The sequence below is a fragment of the Boleophthalmus pectinirostris genome, unplaced genomic scaffold (assembly GCF_026225935.1).
Source record: "Boleophthalmus pectinirostris isolate CB_2022bp ecotype Guang Dong unplaced genomic scaffold, ASM2622593v1 HiC_scaffold_168, whole genome shotgun sequence".
Classification (NCBI taxonomy): domain Eukaryota; kingdom Metazoa; phylum Chordata; class Actinopteri; order Gobiiformes; family Gobiidae; genus Boleophthalmus; species Boleophthalmus pectinirostris.
The window spans coordinates 1-25000 of NW_026571109.1; the positions used below are offsets into that span (position 1 = coordinate 1).

The 25000-nt window shown below is 38.4% G+C and overlaps 2 protein-coding genes and 1 long non-coding RNA gene across 4 annotated transcripts; 2 read left to right on the plus strand and 1 right to left on the minus strand.

Annotated features, from left to right (window-relative positions):
• Nucleotides 1-1624: 1624 nt before the first annotated feature.
• Nucleotides 1625-7960, plus strand: LOC110163576 (cullin-5). The gene is made up of 19 exons (XM_020928562.2): nt 1625-1673; nt 2224-2333; nt 2606-2705; nt 2777-2953; nt 3141-3282; nt 3397-3542; nt 3670-3750; nt 3829-3922; nt 4008-4138; nt 4216-4323; nt 4405-4469; nt 4577-4709; nt 4796-4927; nt 5036-5159; nt 5507-5682; nt 5758-5919; nt 6010-6128; nt 6212-6335; nt 6420-7960. Exons 1-19 carry the CDS (start codon nt 1632-1634, stop codon nt 6612-6614), a joined length of 2361 nt encoding a protein of 786 aa, XP_020784221.2. The 5' UTR covers nt 1625-1631; the 3' UTR covers nt 6615-7960.
• A 374-nt stretch (nt 7961-8334) lies between these two features.
• Nucleotides 8335-23042, minus strand: eml2 (EMAP like 2). Of its 2 annotated transcripts, XM_020928512.2 has the most exons (22): nt 22900-23042; nt 17549-17761; nt 17261-17378; nt 17009-17110; nt 13568-13596; nt 13240-13369; nt 12924-13073; nt 12626-12695; nt 12413-12523; nt 12233-12328; nt 12012-12146; nt 11791-11890; nt 11540-11694; nt 11332-11457; nt 11116-11247; nt 10975-11042; nt 10254-10342; nt 10060-10157; nt 9888-9975; nt 9712-9807; nt 9459-9589; nt 8335-9387 (listed from the first exon to the last, which is right to left on the minus strand). In XM_020928512.2, the coding sequence occupies exons 1-22, from the start codon at nt 22970-22972 to the stop codon at nt 9262-9264; spliced, it is 2436 nt and encodes an 811-aa protein (XP_020784171.1). In that variant the 5' UTR covers nt 22973-23042; the 3' UTR covers nt 8335-9261. The 2 variants fall into 2 exon arrangements, with proteins under 2 accessions (XP_020784171.1, XP_055008212.1); XM_055152237.1 differs by lacking the exons at nt 17009-17110; nt 17261-17378; nt 17549-17761; nt 22900-23042 and adding an exon at nt 16102-16227.
• A 1267-nt stretch (nt 23043-24309) lies between these two features.
• Nucleotides 24310-25000, plus strand: LOC129408531 (uncharacterized). The gene is made up of 3 exons (XR_008631997.1): nt 24310-24547; nt 24741-24893; nt 24978-25000. It is a non-coding gene; the product is annotated as an uncharacterized LOC129408531 (long non-coding RNA).

Consider the following 25000-nt stretch of genomic DNA (forward strand, 5'->3'; position numbering starts at 1 on the left):
CCCTGTGTTTTAAAGGGGAAGACCCTGAACATCAGTGCACACATCCAGCTTAGACTTCATACGGTTTAGCTAAAAGCTAAAGGTGCCTGTATTGCCTACATGACTCATAATTGCATGAAGCCCTCCAACTTCTGGTAATGGTAGTACATAGTGTACCATGTGATATTTTGTATATATGACTAGTATTCTCTTTTGTACCTTGTCTGCAGACCAATATTGGAGTGTAGGTAATACACAACAATACATAGTTTAGGAAACTCTGTAGCATTGGAGTGTCCACATGGAAGTCTGTGGCCAGGTACTGTGATGTGATCGCTGTGCCACAGATGAGTGCAGCCAGACCCTGCCCCATGGCCAACGTCTTGGCCAACTGCCTGTGTAAACAAGATCAAAACAATGGCAAACCACACTGAACATTAAAGAGCCTATATTATGCTATTTTCTGATCCATGTTCTAATGCTGTTTCCTCATCAAAAACATAGTTGGAGTTTTATTTTGTTTCATTCACACATGGTTAATGCACATATCCAGTATATGTAGGCTAATTTAGGCTCTCAAACTGAAAACACGCCTTGTGATGTTGGTGTCTTAAACCCCATACACTAGAATAATCTAGAACTAAAGGTAAAAGGTAGCTGTTCACTTGAAAACTAAGACTACTATATCACAAGGTGGAACAGAACATTTTGAGCTTTGGATATGTAGACAGACTAACAATGTAGGATTACTCATATGTAAATGAAACAGAACACAATTCCGAGTATGTTTTTGAGGAGGCAACAACATGATAACATGTCTTAAAGCTCACAAGAGTTGATTTTGTGTAATACAGGATCTCTACAAAACAATAGAAAACAGGATTACTTTTCTACTTACCAGGTAAAAAGATGATGCAGGCTGAACTTCCACATTGTCTTCAGGAAGGAGTTGCTCCTATTGTCAGAATCCATGTCCCTAAATACCTCCTGAGACTGTTGGGTAGCCATGATTCATTTGCACAACACAGAAATGATCACACTCACTCAAGATGTGCTCATGGCTTCAAAGCTGAATGATTAACCTACTCAGGGGGCAAAGATGACTTAACTTAGTTTACATGTGAATGGCAGACGAAGACCTACTGTATAAATATGAAGTCCTGATAATCAGGGTCATGGGACACTAATCAGATTTTCTTTGTTTGCTACTCTGCTATTATCAAAGCTGAGGGCAGAAGCAATACTGCCATCGTTAAAAATTATATATTTTTTGATCTAACCAAAAGTCCACATTTTAGTACGGTACATGCATCTACATAATAGGCTATAAATACATATCAGCTTTTGGCTTAATCATCCAAAGAGCTGCTGAAGTAAGGCTATGCAATTCAAGTCGAGTAGTTATGCTAAATTAAATATTACATAAAACACAATGCAAACTAGTCTACTTCTTTTGCCAATATCTTATAATGAGGTCTATTTGGGAGATTGTTTTGCAGTTAAACCGATTAAAATAGACCTATCAATGCTAATAAAATTTTATAACACATTATAAGGAAATAATTTACAAGAAAGTTTTACATTTGAGTCAGTGTTAACCATTACCTCATTGAAGGCCATCTAGAGCAACTGGTCTCGCGAGATTTTGCGTGATGATAAGTTGCAGAAACATGGCGTCGTCTAATTTGTTAAAGGTAGGAAGGTTTTAAAAATATCTTATGCGGAGTGTTTTGAGCGACTCGTAGCACTTTATCTTAATATGAGACATTAAACGCGAATTATCATAGTATGTCAAGTATATAAGCTTATAATGCAAAACGTAGCAAATAAAGAAAGAAACATGTACGTAAAGCTGCCTGTCATTGTCATTTCTGGAGTCCAATGCATGAGTTTGTTTTTCTTTTCCTCTGAGCATTTTCTGGCCTGCTTAATTAAAACCTTTACACATCTTATGACCTGTGAGAAATAGAATTAAACACTATGCATCTGTGTGTCAAATCAACAGCACGCATATCTCTGTAAAGCTCAGTTATCTGCAGCAGCACCACCACTGTTGTCACAATAGGATAAACCATTGCAGTGCACATTTTAAACATTTTCTGGACTGAGGTTCCTGTCATGACTATTTTGACAGTTATTTAGATGTACTTTCAGAATGAACAACACTGCTTGTATTTGGCTAAAACACACAATTTAAGATAGAAGTAGTGCTTTAATTCCATATTTTCTTTGTGCCTTTTTTAGAACAAGGGGTCCCTACAGTTTGAAGATAAATGGGAGTTGATGCGACCAATTGTTCTTAAACTTCTCAGACAGGAGCCAGTCACAAAGCAGCAGTGGTTTGACTTGTTTTCGTAAGTAACATATATTTTTACCCTCACTGAATGACTACATACTAAATAAGATTAACTGGAAAAAAAAAAAAAAAAGTAGTATTGCAGTCTTATGATTGTATTTTTTTTTTTTTTTTTAGTAATTTTCAAAATACAGTATACAATATTTCACTTTCATTAAATGTGCTATAAATAAACTAAGCTTAATTAATGAGCAGAGCAAATTAATTAAAGGCCTACCATGTATCCTAAAAATGTCCTAACTGTATTTTGTAACTATTTGCTTATTTCAGGGATGTTCACGCTGTTTGCTTATGGGATGACAAAGGACCTGCTAAGATTCACCAGGCCCTTAAAGAAGACATATTAGACTTCATCAAACAAGCACAGGCTGTAAGTAGAGAAAAATCATTATTAATTATTGTGCGATCATAACTGTTAAACATGCTACTTTTGTTTTTAAGCGTGTTTTGAGCCACCAGGATGATACAGCACTTCTAAAGGCCTACATTGTAGAGTGGAGAAAGTTTTTTACTCAGTGCGACATCCTGCCTAAACCTTTCTGTCAACTGGAGATCACGTTAATGGGAAAACAGGGCAGCAACAAGAAATCCAATATGGAGGACAGTATAGTACGTAAGGTAAGAGGACATAAGACAAAATATATTCAGTATGATGCAAAGAAAATCTAACACTACTACAAATAGTTTTGTAGTAGTATGTCAGTCATTTAAAAAATTAGAAACATCTTAAGAAGCATCTTCATTTAGTTTTAAATGCAAATATGCTATCAGCAATAGACATGCATTCATTTTCTTTGTTTTACAGTTAATGTTGGACACTTGGAATGAATCAATATTTTCAAATATAAAGAGTCGGCTGCAGGACAGTGCCATGAAACTGGTACATGCTGAGAGGTTAGGCGAGGCCTTTGACTCGCAGCTAGTTATAGGAGTCCGCGAATCATATGGTAAGGGATAAATTAAACATATTAGTCTGTTTTCTGTAATTAAGTCTTGTATGCCACAGTTTATAATTAATATGGCTAATAGCATCATAACATCACCTTCATGTCTATGTCTAGTAAACCTATGTTCGAATCCAGAGGACAAACTGCAGATTTACAGGGACAATTTTGAAAAGGCCTATCTGGATTCAACAGAGAGGTTTTACCGCACACAAGCCCCCTCATATCTGCAACAGAACGGTGTCCAAAACTACATGAAATATGTAAGGAAGTATTCATCCATTCGACTTTATTGTGCTCTAGATTTTATGTACATTGTGTTGTAAGGTTATATGTTTTCCTACAAGAAAACATTTACATAGTGTCATGTTTTGTATTGTTTTTTTGCAGGCAGATGCAAAGTTGAGAGAAGAGGAGAAGAGAGCACTTAGATATCTAGAGACACGACGTGAATGTAACTCTGTTCAAGCAGTACGTTTCTTACCTACAAAATATGTTTTTACTTACTTACAAAAGGTGTTTTTAATAAGTTGTTTTTGTTCTGGCTAGCTTATGGAATGTTGTGTGAATGCACTTGTCACTTTGTTCAAAGAGACAATCCTCGCTGACTGCCCAGGAATGATCAAACACAATGAGACAGACAGTGAGTCATGTTATTCTGAGAAACATGTTTTATTTATTTCCAAATCCTTTTGTGTAACCTTTGTATTTTATTTTTTGTCCAACAGAGCTGCAGCTTATGTTTTCTTTGATGGACAAAGTACCCAGTGGGATTGAACCCATGCTGAAGGATCTTGAAGAGCACATTATCAGTGCTGGTTTAGCTGATATGGTGGCTGCCGCTGAGACTATCACTACTGTATGAACCCTAACTTTGTAACACAAACAATAACACATGAAGACAGAACACATTTTCCTATGTCTCTCTTTGTACAGGACTCAGAGAAATATGTTGAGCAGTTGCTGACTTTATTTAACTGCTTTAGTAAACTGGTTAAGGAAGCCTTTCAGGATGATCCACGCTTTCTCACAGCCAGGGATAAGGTTAGTTACAGTCCTTTAATTTGTGTAATATTAAATTGTCTTACTCATTTATTTTATTTAAATTGTATTTTATTTTTTCAGGCTTACAAAGCTGTTGTTAATGATGCCACAATCTTCAAACTGGAGCTGCCAATGAAGCAGAAGGGGTAAGTGAATAATAATATTAATTATAGGTTTATAATATAGGACTGTAGGTGTTGGTAGGTGGTAATTTTGTTTAATAATGAATGTGTTTTCCTTTTCATAAATTTAGTGTAGGAACAAAGACACAACCTGAATCTAAGTGCCCCGAGCTGTTGGCAAACTACTGTGACATGCTTCTGAGGAAAACGCCACTCAGTAAGAAGCTCACCTCGGAGGAGATCGAGCTTAAACTTAAGGAAGTGGTGTGTAGTGCTTTCTGCTGTCAAAGTCAGTATATGTACTAATACTATTCATGCTTTAATTTTGCTCAATATCTTTACTATTGCAGCTATTGGTGTTAAAGTATGTCCAAAACAAAGATGTGTTCATGCGATACCACAAAGCTCACCTCACAAGGCGTTTGATCCTTGACATTTCTGCAGATAGTGAGATTGAAGAAAACATGGTAGAGTGGCTAAGGGTAAGATACACATTGGCACTGGCATTTTATATCAACTTTTAAATAATCTAGATTGTGGCATATATTGCAGTTTGATTTGACTGTCTGTGTGCCATTGTACATTTACAGGAAGTTGGGATGCCTGCTGACTACGTCAATAAACTAGCTCGAATGTTTCAAGATATTAAAGTATCGGAGGATCTGAACCAGGTCTTCAAAGAAGTGCACAAACACAACAAGCTTGCTCTACCAGGTACATAAATCAGTTGATTTTCAAAGATTAACAAGAGAATTGATGTTATAAGTATGCATTAAAGGGAGGCTAGCCATAACAGTTAAAGGTGCACTAAGTAACTTTTCTGGAGGGTCTGCAACCTGCCTGTCTCAATGGAAATATTTAGTACCTAGTATGTTTCACTATTGCTCCGAAATATTAATGTCAGCTAGATTAATGTCATACTGTGGGACAGTGACATCACCATAGAGGCAATCAGGGGGTTGGCCTCCCACCATAGTGGTAACATAGGACAACCTTTAAAAACAGTAAGAAGTGTCACAAGAGCAAGATGTTTGAAAGGAACTGTGGTCTACTCTTTGCAGCGGATAGTGTGAACATCAAGATCCTGAATGCTGGAGCTTGGTCCCGGAGCAGTGAGAAGGTTTTTGTCTCGTTACCGACTGAACTGGAGGACCTGATTCCCGAAGTGGAGGATTTCTATAAGAAGAACCACAGTGGTCGCAAACTCCATTGGCATCACCTCATGTCTAATGGGATTGTGAGTGCACAGGAAAACAGTTGTTTCTATAATTCTTTCAAAATGACTTATGTGTTGGATGTTTGTCTATCATAGATCACTTTTAAAAATGAAGTTGGTCAGTATGATTTGGAGGTGACTACGTTTCAGTTGGCAGTGTTGTTTGCCTGGAACCAGCGGCCTAGAGAGAGGATCAGCTTTGAGAACCTCAAATTGGCCACAGAGCTTCCTGATGCAGAGCTACGTCGCACACTTTGGGTTATTGTAGCACATTTATTCCTAGTTTAGGCTGTGAACACTGTAATTATGTGTCTATCTTTGTTAAACATTTGTTTGTTTTTTCTGTAGTCGCTGGTTTCTTTTCCCAAACTGAAGAGACAAGTTCTGTCTTATGATCCACCAGTCAACTCACCCAAAGACTTCACAGATGCCACGATATTTTATGTTAACCAAGATTTCTCTCTCATGTATGTTGGATGTCTTAGGTTATAACATAATGATCTGTGCTTTCTCATTTTAATACATTTCATAAAGTTTTTAATCTCTACAGAAAAAACAACAAAGTCCAGAAGCGAGGGAAAATAAATCTTATTGGCCGACTGCAACTCACAACAGAGAGAATGAGAGAAGAAGAAAATGAGGGAATTGTTCAGCTCAGAATCCTTCGAACTCAGGTACATGCTGCACACTAGGAACTTGGGGTTACTACATTTACAGTTTGTGGGTGAAACTCGTAAATGTTTTTTTTTCCTGTTTAGGAGGCCATAATTCAAATAATGAAGATGAGAAAGAGGATCAGTAATGCACAGCTGCAGACGGAGCTAGTGGAGATCCTGAAAAACATGTTTCTACCTCAAAAGAAGATGATCAAGGAGCAGATTGAATGGCTCATTGAGCACAAGTACATAAAGAGAGACGAGTCAGACCTTAACACCTTCATTTACATGGCCTGAGCAAATGCCACTTCTCAAACAAGAGGAAAAAGGTACAAAGAGAAACAGCACTGAGGATCTGCAATATTTGAAGGATTGAGCCTTTACATCCACAACGTGGGTGCATTTGTGTTGCGCTTTTCTGGTGTCAGCACTATTTTGAGGCACGAGTTTGTAGATGTCTTAGTCTCTGCTGCCCTCTGGTGTGACTGTCACACTACTACTACTACTACTACTACACTGCTGCCTATAGGTGGTCAGAGAAAATTATATGTACTTCCTGCCTTATGTTAAAATACAGGAGGACAGCAGTTATGATGATAAAAAAAAAAATCTGATGTGCTTTTAATGCTTTGCTTTCACAATGCCAGAGTTGCCATCATTTTGATGTATTTCAAAACTGAAAAGCAAAAACCTGCTGTTTGAGAGGATGAGGAGGATGAGGAGGAAAGAGGCACATATGGAGGGAGTATTGAAATCAGTATTTTGCCAAATCGTGTGTGAGTGTCTGTGTGCATGGTGTGGGTCTGTTTTTTAGTCGTGTGAGTGTTCTTTCAAAAGCATGCTGCTCTACATAGTTTATTCTGTTTGTGGTGGAGGATCTGACTGTCACAAAGGTGTCTGAAAAAACAGACCAGGTCTTATACACATAACTACACTTGAATAATGCATAAACAAATATTTTAATGTTGTAGTTTTTGTCTGTATCTTCTAACTTAAAAAGTCCATGCAAAATTATTCAATGTTGAAGTGGTGTACTACTAACTATATGCATCTCTAAAGGTCTAAGGTTTATCAGAATTTAGGAATAAGAAAACATAATGCATTTTGTTTCACTTAAAAATGTGTAATTTCCCACACTGAGACCTTTATTATACCTATGATATGACTATGGAAGTCATCACACCTGTCTGTGCATTTCGTAATATTATTTTATTTGGTTTCTATCAAGTAAAAGGGCTCACTGACTATCGCAAACAATTACAATTTTATTTGATCACTTATGAAAACATTAAATTGGATCCACTATAAATGCATTTAACATATTTTGCATATTATATTTTCATTGTAAATGCTATTTACCATTTTTGAATATAAGTTACACTGTAAACCAGGTTTATATTTAATTTGAATGATAATTGACATGTCCCCATCGTACTACAACTACACATTAAAGTCATGAGAATAACAATGTTACAAAACAAGGTCAGGAGGATGTTTACAAATGTAGAATGTGTAGACCTGCCCTTTGCGTAATTACTGATTGAATGTGTGAGCCACTTCTCCATGAGGTCACTGAAACAGGTGTTAACATTGTTTAATATCAGTAATTGAAAGACGTTATTAATAAACAGCTGTGAACACTATTTGCTTTAAGCCATGTTCCACAATAATTGTTGGTAGAGGTTTCTCCGCAGTCAGCTGAAAGTCCTTTCTATTGCTGACATTTTATATTGGTCTGAGTGCAAAGCTTTTCATCCTCCACTAGGGGGTGGCTTGCAGATGAGAGCACACTCACCTAGAGCCTTTAGTCAGGACTAAACTTGAACTAAATAAAAGCCCTAAGCCTGAACGTTTGCTACAAAATACTGTTTTTAGATGGACAAGCTGTGTCCCCAATATAAAAAAAATAAACTATTTATTTCATACAGAATAAAAGACACCATAAAATCTCTTTGTATGTCTTTATTACTAAATGACATTTTTCTGCAGTCTAAAAGGAACACATGCAACTTAATCATTAGTGCTCAAGTAAAAACTTTATTAACAAAACAGAAGCTCAAGCCAACTTCTACAGCATGTTTAAATAAGTCAACTTCTAAAAGTGCCACAGTAATAATATCCATCATAGTTAGTTAAATAACACAGCCACTCAAATATATAGTATTACATATAGTATTTACTCTATAGACCTTTGTTATATGGACAGCATCTACATTAGAGGGCCCTGTTATGCTCACTCTTTAGCACTGTAGTTTCAATCATGATGCTCAGAACAATGATGGAAATAACATCAATTGTACCACTGATGGACTACATACAAATTAAAACAATAACATCAGATTATTGGAAAGGTTTTGAAGGGTACCATCTATTTCAATTCAGTCTTGCTTCTCAAACAAGCATGCATTCAGATTACATATGGTTGTTTTGCCATAAATGTCTGTCTATCCTTTTTTACTCATGTTTTCATGCTTTTAGTACAGTGATCAACTTAACATAACAATAGGAAATTCAGCAGTGTACATTCGTAACAGCTCCATTCATAATAAGTATGAACACTTAAAATGACAATCACATGTCGCTTAAAACAGTAGAAGTCCAATTAAAGGGACATTAAATTAGTCTGGGATAGGCACAGGTGGAACGTACATTACAGACTGAAAGGTGTAGGAACATTCAAGGATATATTTTTAAACTAACAACACTCTTTAGCCATCACCAGCACACTGTGTCTGAATCAATATGTTCTGTATATGGTCATGTGCATAAGGACAGCGCTGTATACTGCTGAAGCATTTAATATCCAAGCAATGCAAATTTGTCAAGTATGCTTTATCAGCCCAGGCCATCCAAGCTAATGTGAGTTACTATAGGCACAGTGGAGAGCTCCATTGGTCTGGAGGCTGATACAGTGATAGGAGGAGGGGCAGAGAAGAGTTTCAGTCTAAGCCACCACCCACTGGAGAATGCTGGTGTCTTTCCCGCCAGTGGAAATGAGGTGACTGTCGTCGTGCAGGAAGGCAACATTGGTCACATGACTGCTGTGGCCACTGTACTCGTGGCTGGGAGCCTAAAGAGGTGTGAAGAGAGAAATTAGTCTCTGTTGGAAATATAACGTACCAGACCAATAGAAGAACTGACCCTTGGATGTGAACAGGGGAAGGAGAACAAGTGCACTTTGCCAAAATCATCGGCAGAAGCCAGCAAAGATCTATCATGTGACCGACAGGAAGCATTGATGTCAGTGCCATCTGCACCATCAGGCCAAATACCTAAGCAAAACAAATTATATAGATTTTATTTATATAAAACTATGTCATTCTGAAAAAAACATGTTTTGATGTCCTGAGCATTTATTTGCAGTTAGGTCATGATCAGATTTAAGAAATTTTACCGAAGGTGTTGAAGCTCAGAGTGCAGGTGGATGTGGCCCACTGCAGGTTACGCACAGTATCCATGTTGGTCACATGTCTTCCAGTGGGGGCTTCCCCTGATTTTGAAATAAAGAGCAAGTCAAATATATATTTCACAGTTATAGAAATGTACTTAATGTGCTGTTATGAGACTTACAGAAGAGGATCTCATAGTCTCCTGAGTTGGTGACCAGGTATTGACTGTCTGTTGACCAGTCCAGGTGAGTTACAAAACTGGAATGACCCTGAGACACGAAAACATTAAATGATATGGCTACTGTTAAACACTATTATGTGTCACAGCTATTATGTTTTTGTTTGACACATACAGTGCATTTACCAACACGATTGTACTTCCTACCACCCTCTGTCACCGTGTAGATGTAAACAAAGTTGTCATGGGAGCCGACAGCCAAAAAGTTTCCATCTGAGAACACAAAGAGGTCAGGCTTAATGTCTTAACTTAATGTCTTAACTGAATGAAAACTAATAGTGCACGTGCAGTTTGAACAATAAGGATTACCTGGAGAATACTTGACATTGGAGATGAGCTCATTGCCGTCTGTGTGCATCGAGACAAGATCTCGGGTGTCAGTGTCCAGCACCAACCACCTTCATTGAAAGAGAGGAGTTATGGTTTTGCTATTCATGGGGTAATTTTAATGCAAACCACCATTGGTTTCAGAATGATGTGCAATTAGGATGATTGCCATAGTAATTAACAATTTAAAACTAAATATATTATATCTTTTGAATGGAGAAATGTGCTCAAAATGGTCACATAAAAGGAGGCCAAAACCCAGGAATATCTTGTTCAGATTTAGCATGTCTAGTATGCAGGCAAAAGGCCCTATAGCAGGCATGTCCAAACTATGGCCCGGGGACCAAATGTGGCCCTCAGACACATTTTTCTTGGCCCTCAGGCTTCCAGGTGAATTGGCCCAAATTACCTTGCATCAATTAAAAAATATTTTTTTCCTGCAAGTTTTTTGAAAATCTATGTTGATAAAGCTAATATTTAATATTTAGGATCTTTTATTTTATATTTTAAGGATCTTAGCATGATTAAAAACTGATGGCTCATTCTAACGTGTTAAACATGCACAAATTTCAATTATTCACTGTACTGAGCACCAGTCTACGGCCCTCGATCGGCCCTCTGCTTCGTCTGTGTTTAGATATGTGAGCCTTGATGAAAAAAGTTTGGGCACCCCTGCCCTATAGTATATACATATTATATTCACCTTCCTGACATGGTCCCCACAGCCACAACAGCACCACTGGGATGAAAGCCTGCAGACCGTCCTTGATCCTATTGTGTTGAAAATATAATGTTTTGTTACGATGTAAACAAACAGAACCAATGAACTCTTGAGCTAGCTAACCTCAATGGTTTTACTCCAGATGGGCTGGTGGGTATTGGTGTCCCACAGGTGGACATGCTTATCCTGGGAGCAGGTCACAAACTGCTCCATAGAAGGGTGGACATCCAGACCCCACAGTTCATCAGTGTGACCCTGTGAACCAGCATAAATTCTGGTTAGTCTACTGTAATAGACTGTAATCTCTATATGCCAGAATTTTTGGTGCTACAAAAGTACCTGTACAATTGGAGTTAATGTGTCAGGGAAAGCAGCTCTAATTATGGCGTTTTTGGTGGTGCCAACAAAGAGCTCCCCTTGTTTTCCTTCAGCAACTGCTCGGACCGGGCCGAATGCTTCACCCACCTGCTCCAAAGACATTGTATTGGTAAAAATGTTGCTTTGAATACCATCAATGTGTGTTATGTGCTAGAAAGTTGTATCTTGCCTCCATTTCAGACTGTTTTGTGTAGTCATGGTCCCACAGAACCACCTTGCGGTCCTTCCCTCCCCCAGACACTAGGGTACCATCCTTCAGCACACACAAAGAGAAGATGCCCCCCTCATGGGCTCCAGACACCACCTGGCTGATGCGGTTACCTCCTGAAAAATAACCACAAATAATATTAAGCACAGGCTCACTCATTTATTGTAGATAAATGTATTTTTGAATTATTGTGTGATTTTATACAGTTCTACCTTTAGCCCAAATGTAGATGTTTCCACTGGAGTCTCCTGTTATGGCATCTCCATTCTCAGCAAATGCCACACAAAGTATGTACTTTGGTTTATCATGTTTCTGCAAAATAAAATATGCCAAAGATATTGAAATTAAAAGATCTTTAAACTGCAATATTACTAAAGAACATATACAGAATTATATGATGATTTTTATATCATCAGCTGATATTTCTGCTTGCCTCAAACAGCCCTTGTCTTTTAGTAAGAGTGCTGCCCTCCATGGTCCAAAAGTTGATGTGAGATTTCCCACACGTAACAATCAAATTGGCGTCCATTGGATGAAATAAAGCTCCCAATACTGAATCATTGGAGCACTGAAGAAAATTACACAAAGATTGCATTACTTTATTTTGAAATACTAACAATAGAATATTAGTTTTTTTAAACCAGCTGAGTTTACCTTGACATCAGCCAACTGCTTCTCTTTCTGCCAGTTCCAGACAGACAGAATATGATCGTTGGCATCATCCACAGCACACAAGAAAGCACCACCGTTCTGAAGAAAGAAAACAATGCAAAAGGTACTGTCAAGGCCACCACCCAAAAGCTTAAGTGAAAACAAATAACTGAATATGCTTACTGATTTGGAGAAAGCCACACAGGTGACAGCACGGTCAAAAACTCCCATCCCAAGAACATGCAGTGTGTTGAGGCTCACAGAGTCCCACACACGAACATGAGGAGGAAGAGACTATACAAAAACATGTTATGTAAAGAATTAAACATTTTTAACATTTTTAATAAATACAACATTCAAAAACAAATGCTAAATATATTGTCCATATGAATTTACCTTTCCATCTTTAGTGTTTCCAGCCACTTGTCCTGTTGCTATGGTTACCATGTCAGGATGCACACTTAAGCTGAAAGGAGACAACCATACATCATAACAATAGTGAGACATAAACTCACCAGAGAGAGTGGAGAAAAATGCTGTTATATAATTATCCCATTAGCAAAAGAGTCCACATTATGTCTGCCTTTATGTGCCATCATTCTTATTATGTCACAGTTAAATCCCACATAATGCATAATGTGATATGGGATCAATACATTATACATCCATAAAACCTTGCAATGAGTTTAATCACCATTTTACGTCATCATTGTGCCCCAGGTAATGCCTCTGCTGCTGCTCCTCAGTGTTGTACAGCACCACAACAGAAGCATTGAAGTAGACAATCTCTCCTGTAGGCAGCAAGTACAAGTTTGAGCGGCAATCACGCCCCCGATAGCCATAACTGCTCCATGATTAAGGAAAAATGTCCCAGATGAAATTGGAATAATATAGCCTATATTCTTATTATAACAAGTTATGTATTATTAACTCCTTCAATCCTACAATTATGCAAAAAGTAACAAAAAATATAACATATAACCTCTGCCTTACACCTCTTTGAAGGATACACCCACTGCAGCTTGAGTTTGCGATCAGGCAGCACCACCTTGTGGTCCAGACTGTAGCTCTCTTTCTCATCATCTGGGATGTGCATGGTGACAGGGCGGCCTCGCAAGAACATCCGCACATAGCTGTCCTCTAATGAAAGACAAAACAGCAACATGTGATTCATTTTATATCCTTTCATGACAGGAGCAAAATATTAGGACAAAGAATAATCAATTTTATAGCTGCAATACGTTGCTACTGAATATTACATTGCAGGAAGGTTGTCACGTAAGACATTCTTACACCATAAAAAAACCTTTATGTGATAGGAATTGGAATAGATCATACCTGCATTAAAAGTGCATTCTTTGGATTTGCTGAAAGAAAAAAGAGAAAGAGAATTATTTTGAAATTATGGTCAAGGACGTTAACATGCAAAATAACAAGCATAATCACCATGTTATGAGCAAGTCTCAATACATAAGAGCACACATTTGAAAAATCAGATAAACTAAAGCGGAAACTGTCTGGGCTGTCAGTCTGACTGCACCTACTGCTCACTGAGCTAAAGTTCAATAGACCCCGTCAGTCTCTACTTCAGAATGCTCTGGGCCTCATCTCACAGGGAATGTCACCTAGCAACAGTCGTATAATAAAGTAAGATAAGAGCAATATTCAGACTTTTCTCTCACACGCAGCACCTGCTCATGAGTTGTCCTGAGCAAATATTTCCCCACAAGATATAATTTTAGGCTACACAGTCAGCCAGTCTCGAATAGTCACATTAAGTGAAAAAGTTTTTTTTTTTGGTTTGTTTTTACAACAACAGTAAAAATTAAAATGTAAACTCAACTGTAGATAAACTGTACTAAAATATTTAGTGTTAAAAAACAAGATGAGGATGTTTCCACTCTTTATTGCTTTGTTACTTTGCATAGAGGGGAGTTCTATGACATACATTTGTTTGACAGACTTTCTGAGATTGGTATTTCCATGTGCAATATTCAGAATACAAGAATAATATGAAGATTAACTGAACATTTGAGCTCTCGCTGAGGTGAGGACCTGCCAGACCCGTGTGCCTGTGGACATCATACAGGGAGTGGTCTCTTTGAAGTGACCACATAAAAGCCTGTTTGTGCCAGAGATTACAGCATATGTGGTTGTCTGCTAGCCTGAGGAGATGTGGCAGTTTCACATTCTGTAATTAGAGCAATGCATGCTGGGAAATTGGCACAAGGACGGAGAGCCACAGTAGTTTGTAGCTGATAGCAATGCGGCTAGAGGCCCAGTCACCGGGTTTCAGGAGAGAATGCACAAACACGGCATTCATTAACATGGAGCCAGACCAGAGGTATTTTACTCACACTCAGAAAAACACTTCAACAAATGTTAAAGTGCAAAAGTCACAGGAACAATGGGTCTGAACTTTTATTGGGACTGGGACCTGCCTCTAAAGTGAATTTTTTTTTTTCTTTCCTGCAGATGAGGCTCCCAAGAGCTTCCACGTGTTGGCACCACTAATAGGCAGCTCAGAGGGAGTCTTGAACTGCCAGACTGTGGTCAATGTGCTTCTTCAGGAATAAACAGAAATACCTGAGTCTACATTTCTGTACTGGTTTATTTGAGAGCATCTAAAAGCAACACATTCAAACATGCCTTTTCTATTTTCTTTATGCAACTCATTATGCCCTTTGGGTGTCTTGAAGGTAAGCGCTATATAAATGTGAACATATGATCATAATGTTAGTATTACTTGCTAGTATGTTTTTTTAAGTTTTTTTTTTTTTTTCCAAGTGTCTTAAGATGAATATTCTACTGTGCTTTAATGGTTAGATTGTAAACCAAAGCATTTTCCAAGTGCTGGGCCCATATCCTGATCCATAATGGATGAAGTGAATGGGAAAAGACCATGTCTAAACTAATCCATTACGGTCTACAATACAGGAGAACAGAAGAGCTCATTGCCATGTGAATTTAAATGAACTTAGTTAAAACTAACATATTTGAGTTTTTGAAAGTAACCATATGAAGCAATAACGGCTTGATTTCTGTGTTGCTTAACAGACATGAATGAGTTAAACTGGGGGTCTGCAGTCTGGAACAAGCCGTTCATGTTTGATGCATGTAAAGCAGGCGTCTGATCAATGTTACTGCACAGTAAGCAGAACAGCCAGCAGACTCCCATAAGCCCTCTGCAAAGCAAAAAGACTCAGGAATTAAAGCTTCTCAATATACTTGTTTCATTTTGTGGAAATTAACTAACTTGTAATGCTCATGTTAGGCACAACAATTAAGTAAGCAAAACTAACAACGAGCATTCTAAATTAGGGTTAAGTTACACCTAACAAGTTAAACAATGTTATCATTTCTTTTCCTCTTTTGAGACATATAAAAGGCAGTAATGAATTGTACATGTATTCATTCTACTTAAGACTTTTTTTATTCTTCTCTTGCATCTAAGAGATCAGAGTGTGCTGGATTACGTTTCTGTGTTCATGTCACTATGCTGGTGCCCCTCCCCATTGCCCTGCAGCCTGTAACCACTGCATCAGACCTGTCGTGTGACAGACAAAAGGCCGCTTCCTCAGATATACAAAATTCAAATGTTTACAATGGAATAGGCCACTTTTACAACAAATCAAAAATCAATTTGTTACAAAACGTTTAGATCGGCAGTGTCCTGGTTGAAATTAATGAATGAAACAAGGACCTACTTGAAATTATGTTACCAATACTGTCTGTCTGTTTAGCAAAACCAAACATAGATCACAACTTAGCAAAGTTATGTCCAGTTTTAGCACACCATCAGCCTATACTTCACTCAGACTACTACAGTCATAGTGCACTGTTAAAAAACATTATGGTGAAGTTGCATTTACCTGGAGGACTTCTTCATGACTGCAAGTTTTCCGTTATTTAGTGAATAACAGTGTCAGAGTGACTCCTCTTCTGTGCAACACACAACAACCCACTTCCCTACATCTGAGCCAACTTTTAGCTCTGCCTGAGAACGACTACAGCCAACCAGAATGCACTTCCTCTTGAAGACCAGCCCCTCTGACAAAAGCCCCACCCCCTCTCCACTGTTTGCATAAGTAATACTATCCACATTAGCCGCTGACAGGAGCAGTAGGGGAGTATGTGCACATAAAGACTTGTATGAAGTTAAAGGTGCAATATGTAACTTTTCTGGTGGGGAATTTGGTCATCTTCATGGAGATGTCATTGCCTTGACTGTTGGCAGTGTGCCATTACTTGTCCTGTCTTGCATTTATTCAACTACAGGCATTATGACTGTTAAGAAGAACACCTTGAAAATGTCTTACTGTGAGCAGAACTGCTTTTCCACTTGCTTTTTTCCATGGAATTATACAGATTTAATGTCATACTGAGAAATATTTCAGGCAAAGCAAAAAAAATAAATAAATAAATAAATAAATCACCATCAAGACAAGCAGATTGCAGACTCATGAGACTTATGAAATAAATATATATATTTTTTTAGACCTATACCTGTCTTCCCTGTTGGTGGGTGATGTTGTTTGCACAGCTTTGACATCAGACGCAGCCCACTGATTCTTGTTGACATTTTAGATTAACGCTACTCAAATAAAGTTTTCTGTGTAAGTGGAATGTTTTCCTCAAGGGTCATACAGTGACCTTTTGTGCATCAGAGTCAACTAGTCAAGTAGCTTATAAAGTGCAACAACAATAATCATTTCTGGATAGATAATTGTTGTGATTACTATAAGACATCATTATACCCTTTGTGCAGGGGAGCTTTACCTTTTGCCTCCAGACGAGCTGCTGGATGATGTGGTTCGACTGCGACTCTCTAAACCCAGCTCTCTCCTTACCAGGGTCAAACGCTCCGTGGACTGGCTTTTTCTGAAAGGTGTCAAAGAGCAAAGATCACAGCAGGCACAGACAATGACAGAACTACAACAAATTTCTAGTGATTTTATTCACACAAACCAAAAGTATGTGTCATGGACTGCATTATAAGTAAGAATAGTTTAGATTAGATTACTCGTTTACCTCTTGATAGACTGCACTGTCTCTTTCTTTGGAGATGAAGGAGAGGAGAGCATGCGTTTCTGCTGTACATATCCATTACTCAGTGGTCTGGAGGGAAGAGCCTGTAGCAGCTGACGCACTGAGAAGGGAATGCCTGTTAGATACCATCATCAAGAAATAACTACAAAATCAATGTGCATGGTTTGCTGATCTCTTTAAAAAATGCGGAAACAAGTGCTCCTGAAACAGGTTAAGTTTTTTTATGCATTATACTTGTAATTATGGTGACTTCCTCTGAGTCTCTCTGACCTTTAGTTGGGGGGGCAGCAGCAGTGGACAGTGGTCTTCGCCCCCCCTGTGTCAGGCCCACACTGTGCTCCTCACAATAACCAAGGCGACGCAGAGCATCGGCCAGAGCGGCCTTCAGCAGTTGGATCTCATCCTCCTGCAGCTGCAGCCTCTGCTCCAGGTGGGACACGCGGTCCTCCATGTCCATGTTACTGCCGGCTGACACCGTGTCATCTACAGGCAGCAGATCAGAGGTGTTGTATGCTCTATATAACTAGGCCTGTCATAGTAACACATTTTGAAGCATGTTATACTGGTAGAGAGAATATTGCGATAAACTGGAATATTGAAACTACATTATGCTAGCCACTGAGACAATAACAATAAAAATGAATAATCCCAATAAACCATTTTAAATAGACAGTATAATTTAAAGGCCCGAGCTGTAAAAAAAAAAAAAAAAAAAATCTAACTCAGATCTAATTGTAGTATGTCTGTATTTTATTACATAAAAAAATCTCCCCACTACTGCAAAATGTATATGTAATAAATGATGAGCCCCAAACTATGCTGTTCCAGCTTTTGTAAATAGAATGATAAGTCAGTATTGTAATTATTGAGGCCTATATATAACACAGCCAGGTACAGTAAATACTAAGTAAAAGAGAACATTAAAACACTGCATTAAAACTTTGAGCGCCTGGCAAAAAACACAATATAAGATGTTCTAATTCTCTAGATCTGCACGTTAGTAGGTAAAGCCTGGGTTTTAAATTTCTTGAACAAAGAGTACTAAATTGGTTGGTTTTAATAATTTACACACACAGTAGTGAGCCAGGATGAGAAGGAAGCACCAAACACCATGTTGCATTTTGTGCACTGAAATGTGGCAGTGAGTGGCAGTAGAGGACCGCAAATATGATGTGAAAGGCACTGCCATCTGTGTATCTGAAATGTTTAGTGCCCAAGAATACTATATTTTTAACAACACTGTTATTGCTGAAAAATGTTTATAGACATTTACACCTAACAGTGACACACACACACATACTCAGACTATACCTCTTAAATCCATTATCAGTTCAAAAAATTTTGACTGATTTCTGTTTAAACATGACATCCCTCCAAGTGCAGAAGTGACCACAGATTGTTGAAGGCAAACTGCCCAGCGAGGATTACTGTGGCATAAATCACAAGATTATAGGCAGACCATTTTAAAAGCAAAACCCATCACAAACCAAAAAGTGTGTATTAAGTAAGAAATGTATTATGTAAACCAAATTTGGGACCATTAGGCTCCCAGCATGCCTCAGTCAATCAGGGAAGATAATGTGGACTATAAGGACAAAGGGCATACTGTCACTACAGTATCACATCTCACAGTCAAATGAGACAAGAGGCCACAGTGGAATCAAGCGAGACATTTACATACAGAAGTTTATCTAGAGCATATTACCAGAAACGGATGTCAAATGCACTTGTTGTCAAAACAGCAGGCTTCACACATCAGTTGTGAAAAAAAAAACAACTTGATGCCTATTTTGATTCATATTGATCTGATCTTTACAACTTCAGGCTTTAGTGATAAAACAGATAATTGGTAAAACACTATGATTTTCTGGTATAAATTTGATAGAGTGTGAAAGAGCAGATAATATAAAACTGATTACCATATTCTTTATTGCATGCAAATATAACTATTACGGATTTTCAGTACAGCATAAAGTTACACAATTGAAAGTCATTTTAAAGTCAGACTACATGACATTTATTCTGTATGGCCCTGGTACACCAGACCTCCAGAACAGCAGGAGGTGCAGATTGCAGGTGGGAGGAAAGAGAGAGAGCAATGACTAAACTTCCCATGGTCATCACTAGGCACTGCATACCGTATTAATGAGAAACAGAAACAAAGATAAGAATACATGGTTACAAATAGAAGAACTACTATGGTATTTTAGGACTGCCAAATCTACCCGTCTGCTGATACTCAAGGCTCATGTGCAGTGTTAAACCAAGGATTCCAGCATTCTTTCCTTTATATACATGACTTGAACAGTATTTGCCCACTCTAAAGCCGTGAGTATATAAATAGAATATATAAATAAAATAAGGTGATAATGCTGGTCTGGTAAGCTAATGCTATGTGCTAATTGTATGGACTGAACAGAAAAAACTGTCGGCATGTGAAAATTCAAGCAACATTACAAGATTAGCAGGATTCACCTTTGTCTGTGTAGTACTGCAGCGCCTTCTCTGAACATGCCCTTGGATCATGATTAAATACAACAGTGGTTTTCCATTGTATTTCCAGCAGTGCCAATGAATTTTAATTACTAGACTCATGCACTTAACAATAAACCAGAGATCCATAAAATAGCAGTTTTATGTGACAATGTGAAGTGGTTGCAGTGTGGAATCTAATCAATGGCCATAGTAGCTTAAACAGATGGAAAAGAAAGGGAGGAGGAAGAGAGGAGGAGGAGAAAGAAAATGAAAAATCAAATCAAGAGTGATGTGGTGGGGGTGAGACTGCATGTCAAGGATACAGACAGAAATACTAATGGACAATAGGAGGTCAGCGAGGGGCAGTGGAGCTAGCTTAAATCTTGCCTACCTGCCATATCGCCTGATCACTCCTCCTGTCAGTCCGTCTGCCCAATCTGACCACAGAGCTGTTCTAGTCCACTATAGTTCACACTCCTATCCCCCAAGAGGCTTCCTAATACCGGCACCTTCACTACCTCTCCCCCCCCTCCTCTCGCTCCTAGTCACACAAATATAGCTCCGTCTTCACTTCCTGGACCACTCCCATCTTTTCATCCTGTATGCCTCCTCCCCCCATCGCCTTGTCCTTTTCTCCAGTCGGGTGAGCTGCAGGCAGGGACACAAGCGAAAAGGAGGGAGGAGCTTGGACCACACACACACACTGCATCAGCATCAGCAGCAGCAGTGTGGGGACAACTATAGGCACTGACGGGAAGAGAAGTGAGAGGACAGTTAATCGATCTATAACATACATGGATAATTAGCTCTTGAACTTAAGATATACCCTAAATGTAGAATGGGGCTAAATGTTTTTTTGAAAAAAAAAATCTAATTGCAATTTTGAGATTTGATTAGCAATTTATAATTTTTTTTTATAAAAATGAAATTCATGCTGCTCATTTTAAACACCTCCAGGAGCCTTACTATTGACATAAGACTTTCACTGCTAAAATATAAGAGTCACATGCATTCATGAATAAGTTTATAGAGGTCTCGAAACTACATGGTTTTACACACATTAAAACCCTGGGGAGAATGTTTTGTTATAATTGCTGCCTTTATTTGTGAGGGTTCTCCCTGCTCCTCCTACCCCTCCTTTCCCTGCTCCCTCTCTCTGTATCTACTTACCTTGTTTGGCATTTCCTGGGCGGGCCCCAATCATGCACCTGCTGAGCTCCACTCCTGTTCTTCATCAAGTAATCATCTCCTACAATAAAAGACCTGCTGACCTGCTCTCCAGTGCCAGATTGTCCCGTCATCCTAGTGGTGAACTACTCAGGCTTTTTAAGATTTTTGAGAATTCCAGAGACTTTTTGATGCTTACCTGTTTCTTTTGTCCTATCCCCAGCACTTCATTTGGAGCCAGCCTCATCCCGTACCCACCAGTTTCTGTAAGCCTCCGGTCAGCCTCCATCTCCACAGACCTCCCATCTGCAGCCAACCTGGACCCGTCCTGCCTCCCCTGGAATCTATCCCCCCGCCAAGACTATTTTTGTGAAATAAATACTTTTTTCCTTCTGCATATTTGGGTCCGACCAGTGATTCCTTAACATTATTTGTCTAATTGCTGCCAATATATGAGAGAAAAAAAAAGAGAAACTAGAAATTCTACAGTTTCAGGGACTCAATATCTGCCATTCAATTTTGCTACTTGCCATGTGTGTCTTGTCTGTGTGTCTTTTATTCCTAATGTATAAGGGAGTCAAACCCACTTTGATGAAAGATTGCCAACCACTGTGCTGTTAAGCAACTCCCATTAAGTTTTTATAAATTGGACAAGGGACACCCATGCAATGGGCCAAAATCCTGAAGTCAGCTATGAGGGCAGAGTGACAGGGTTGGTCTGAAGTCTAACACCATTAAGGACAGACCACTACCACTTCACACTCCCATTGTGGGCAAGTCATGACCAAAAGAAGTTTATTCCCACTGAAGTGATCATGATGTTGATGTTCTGATTCAATTTTGTTTTGTCCTATTAAAACCAAATAAAATATCGTTCAATATTACATTTGTATCAATGCAATTTAATGTCATTTAATATGAAAATAGACAAAATCCCTTCTCCTAAGTCTGCTCTGCTCAAACAAAATTTACTGGATTGGCTTTACTGACCACTTCCTTTAAAAGAACCAAGATGAACATTGGACATTATTATTATTATTATCTTACCAAACAGAGACTCAGATGAGCACAGAGAGTACTCACATGTTTAGTTCTTGTACACAGCTTTACTAACTGATCCTATTAAATTGCTCCCTCATAAAGGGTGTATGTAAAAGTCTGCTGAGGCGCGCTACTCTGATGGACAGACACTCTCTGGTTACCATGAGTGCAGATGGCAGAGAACACGGAAACTGATGCAAAGCACTTGGACAGAGCCTTTTGTATAAACCATGAAAACTTAGAGCAAAATCAAAGAAAAAACGTATATGCCACCTAATATCTTCAGCATAAAAAACAGTACCAGCCAGAATATTGAACAATTACATCATACATGTACTGTTGTGCGATAGGACCAGTATTGTCCATAGAGCATATGACCTTTTGGAGTTTTTTTTTATCATGATGTAATCTGTCTTTGCAACAGTAAAATATTTGCATTTGATTTGTTAAACAGGATGTAACACTGTAATAAGGCAAAAGCACACAAAATAGAACAACCTCGGCAAAGGTAGGCCTAGTAAAATGTTTATTTTTTTTTTTATGTAAATGCACATAAGCATGTTCTATCATAAATTAACACATAGTGGGAAAAGATCTGCTTAAAGCATGGGGACTTAGCTATAGCCACCTGCTTTTCTCCACCTAGCTGTCACTGTTTTGTCTGGAATGCCCCAGTGCAACATTAAAAATATGTATGTATGCATTTATTTATTGAACATAAGTGTGACTTTATTGCCCAGTAATAGCTTGAGAAATTTGCATTCTTCGTGAGAGCAAGGTTGCCTCTCCTCAGATCTGACCTTTAACACCTGGAACATCTGAGGCAAACTCTATACTCTCAATATATATATATAAAGCTGCAAGAGCTTTTGGGGTATTACCTGCCCAAAGCAGCTAGGGTCATTTAAGGATACAGTCATATAAGGAGTATAACTCACCGTTGTTGCAGTATTGTAGCAGCAGGTTGGTGCTGTCATACAGGCTCCCACACGAAGCTACCCTTTCCGACATCCTCTTATAAATTCGCCTGTTTTCCTTCTTCTTATTATGTACACTGGCCTTTCTTCTTGGTAGTTTTGTTCAACCAGGTTCTCTCTTTCTCTCTTTCCCTCTCTGTAGTTTTTCCTTCATTCATTCATCCAGCCCGGGCAGAAGCACAACACACACACACACCTGTACCTGACTCTGCTCCCCTCGGCTGCCCACTACTATACCATCAAGCTGGATGGCTCTTAACAAACAACTTCCGGTTTCAAAATAATGGCAGCTCTTTAGGCTAATTTCTGAATTCAAGACAATAAAATAATCGTCATATCTCCCCTATTTCATATGTAACCTATATATCACTATTAAATATATCATATAATATAAGCCTATACAAGCATTATTAAAGTGATGATTATGACGTAGACTAGACTATATATCTATTTTGCTCTGGGAGAGAAAATAGAATTGGCCTATGGGGTTGTGCAGCATTAACAGGCTATTTATTTAAAATAAAAGCTTAGCTCTGATATAACTGTTAAGATCATTATTAAAATCAGTAGTATTGATTAACCTTCTTTTATTCTTGTCATGATGCAGCCCTATTTGTTTTGTAACTTGACAAAATCCGCCTCCGTTTCTTCCTTGAGCACAGCTGTTACTATAGCAACAGTCTCTCCGCCTGCCACCATATTTTATTGGAGAAATTATGTTTTATCTCAATGAAACAATGGTGTCTAAAGTACAGACAGTGGTCTTAAACTAGTACAGGGACAGGTTTGAATAGACGGTAACTCAACCCTCGTGTCTTTATGAATATTTAATTTAGAAACGAATGACACCTGGCGCAAGCGACCTAAATTCTGTCTCAGGACGTGAAGTTGAAACCCACTAACAGTTTCTTTATAGATGACATCTACTAGGCCCTCTTGTTGGGTTTCACGCATGGAAGGATATGGTTTCACATTGATCAATGTGTTTCATTCTGACCGCATGGAGGCAGCAGTCACACGTTTTCTCAACCAAACAGGCCTGTAAGCTATGAAAAAAAAACCCCCTGCAAACTTGCAAACATATTCGCAAGAAGATGAAGTGGGCTGTCTGTTGTAGGCGGAACTTTGTCTTAGTGGCTGAAGTTTTACTATATAGGCCTACAGTCAATGAGTAATGCATAAAATGTGTTTGTACGCATATGTTAAATCACTTCAGCCCCACAAATAATAATAAAAGATATAAGCTGGAAAGATACATAAAAAGACAAGAGATTTGCATAGAAATAAATCAAATATCAAATAGTTCTATGGATCAGAATGAAACGAACTTTCAGAACGCATGCGCTGTCCCTCTTATTATTGTCACGTGACGCAGCCTTTTTCTGTCATGGACCATGATGTGGACTAGACATGATGAAATTCACTGAAATTCATTCTGCTGGGATGCGAATAACAGACTCACTTCTTCAAAGGGCATTAATTCTTACGCTGAAAAAGTAGTAACGTTGATTGTACTTTGTAATTGGGTTAAAGCGGTTTATAACCTGTTAATAAGTAACTAGCTAGCTAAGGTACTTAACACCAAGGAGCAAAAGAGGATTTATGAACGGTAGGCTAACAAATTAGTATTGTTTATTGATTCGGGTTTATGATGAAGGTAAAACAAAATTAGTCCTATATGTTTTGAGCGTATGTTTTATACCTTCAGTTTCGTTTGACTTGGCTTGCCGTATGTGCCGTATGTGAAAAATGAATAATATAAATTATGGTTGCGATTAAAATCTTTCTTTTTATGTTCACAGATGAGGCCTAGGCATAGAGGATCCAATCTTGGCTTGTTGTTGCTGGCCTCTCAGCTGTTTCAAGTGGGTTTTGATAACATCCCCCCTGTGACTCTGGCTGTTTTGGGACTGAATGTTTATCTTTATTTATTTCCTGCAGCTCCACTGATGATGGTATCATTAAATTATATGCAATAAAGTGTCATACATTTGTATAATTTGTGTAAAGTCTAAATCTAAACTGAGTATGTCCTTTAGGTCTGTGTAAGTGTAGAGCAGGC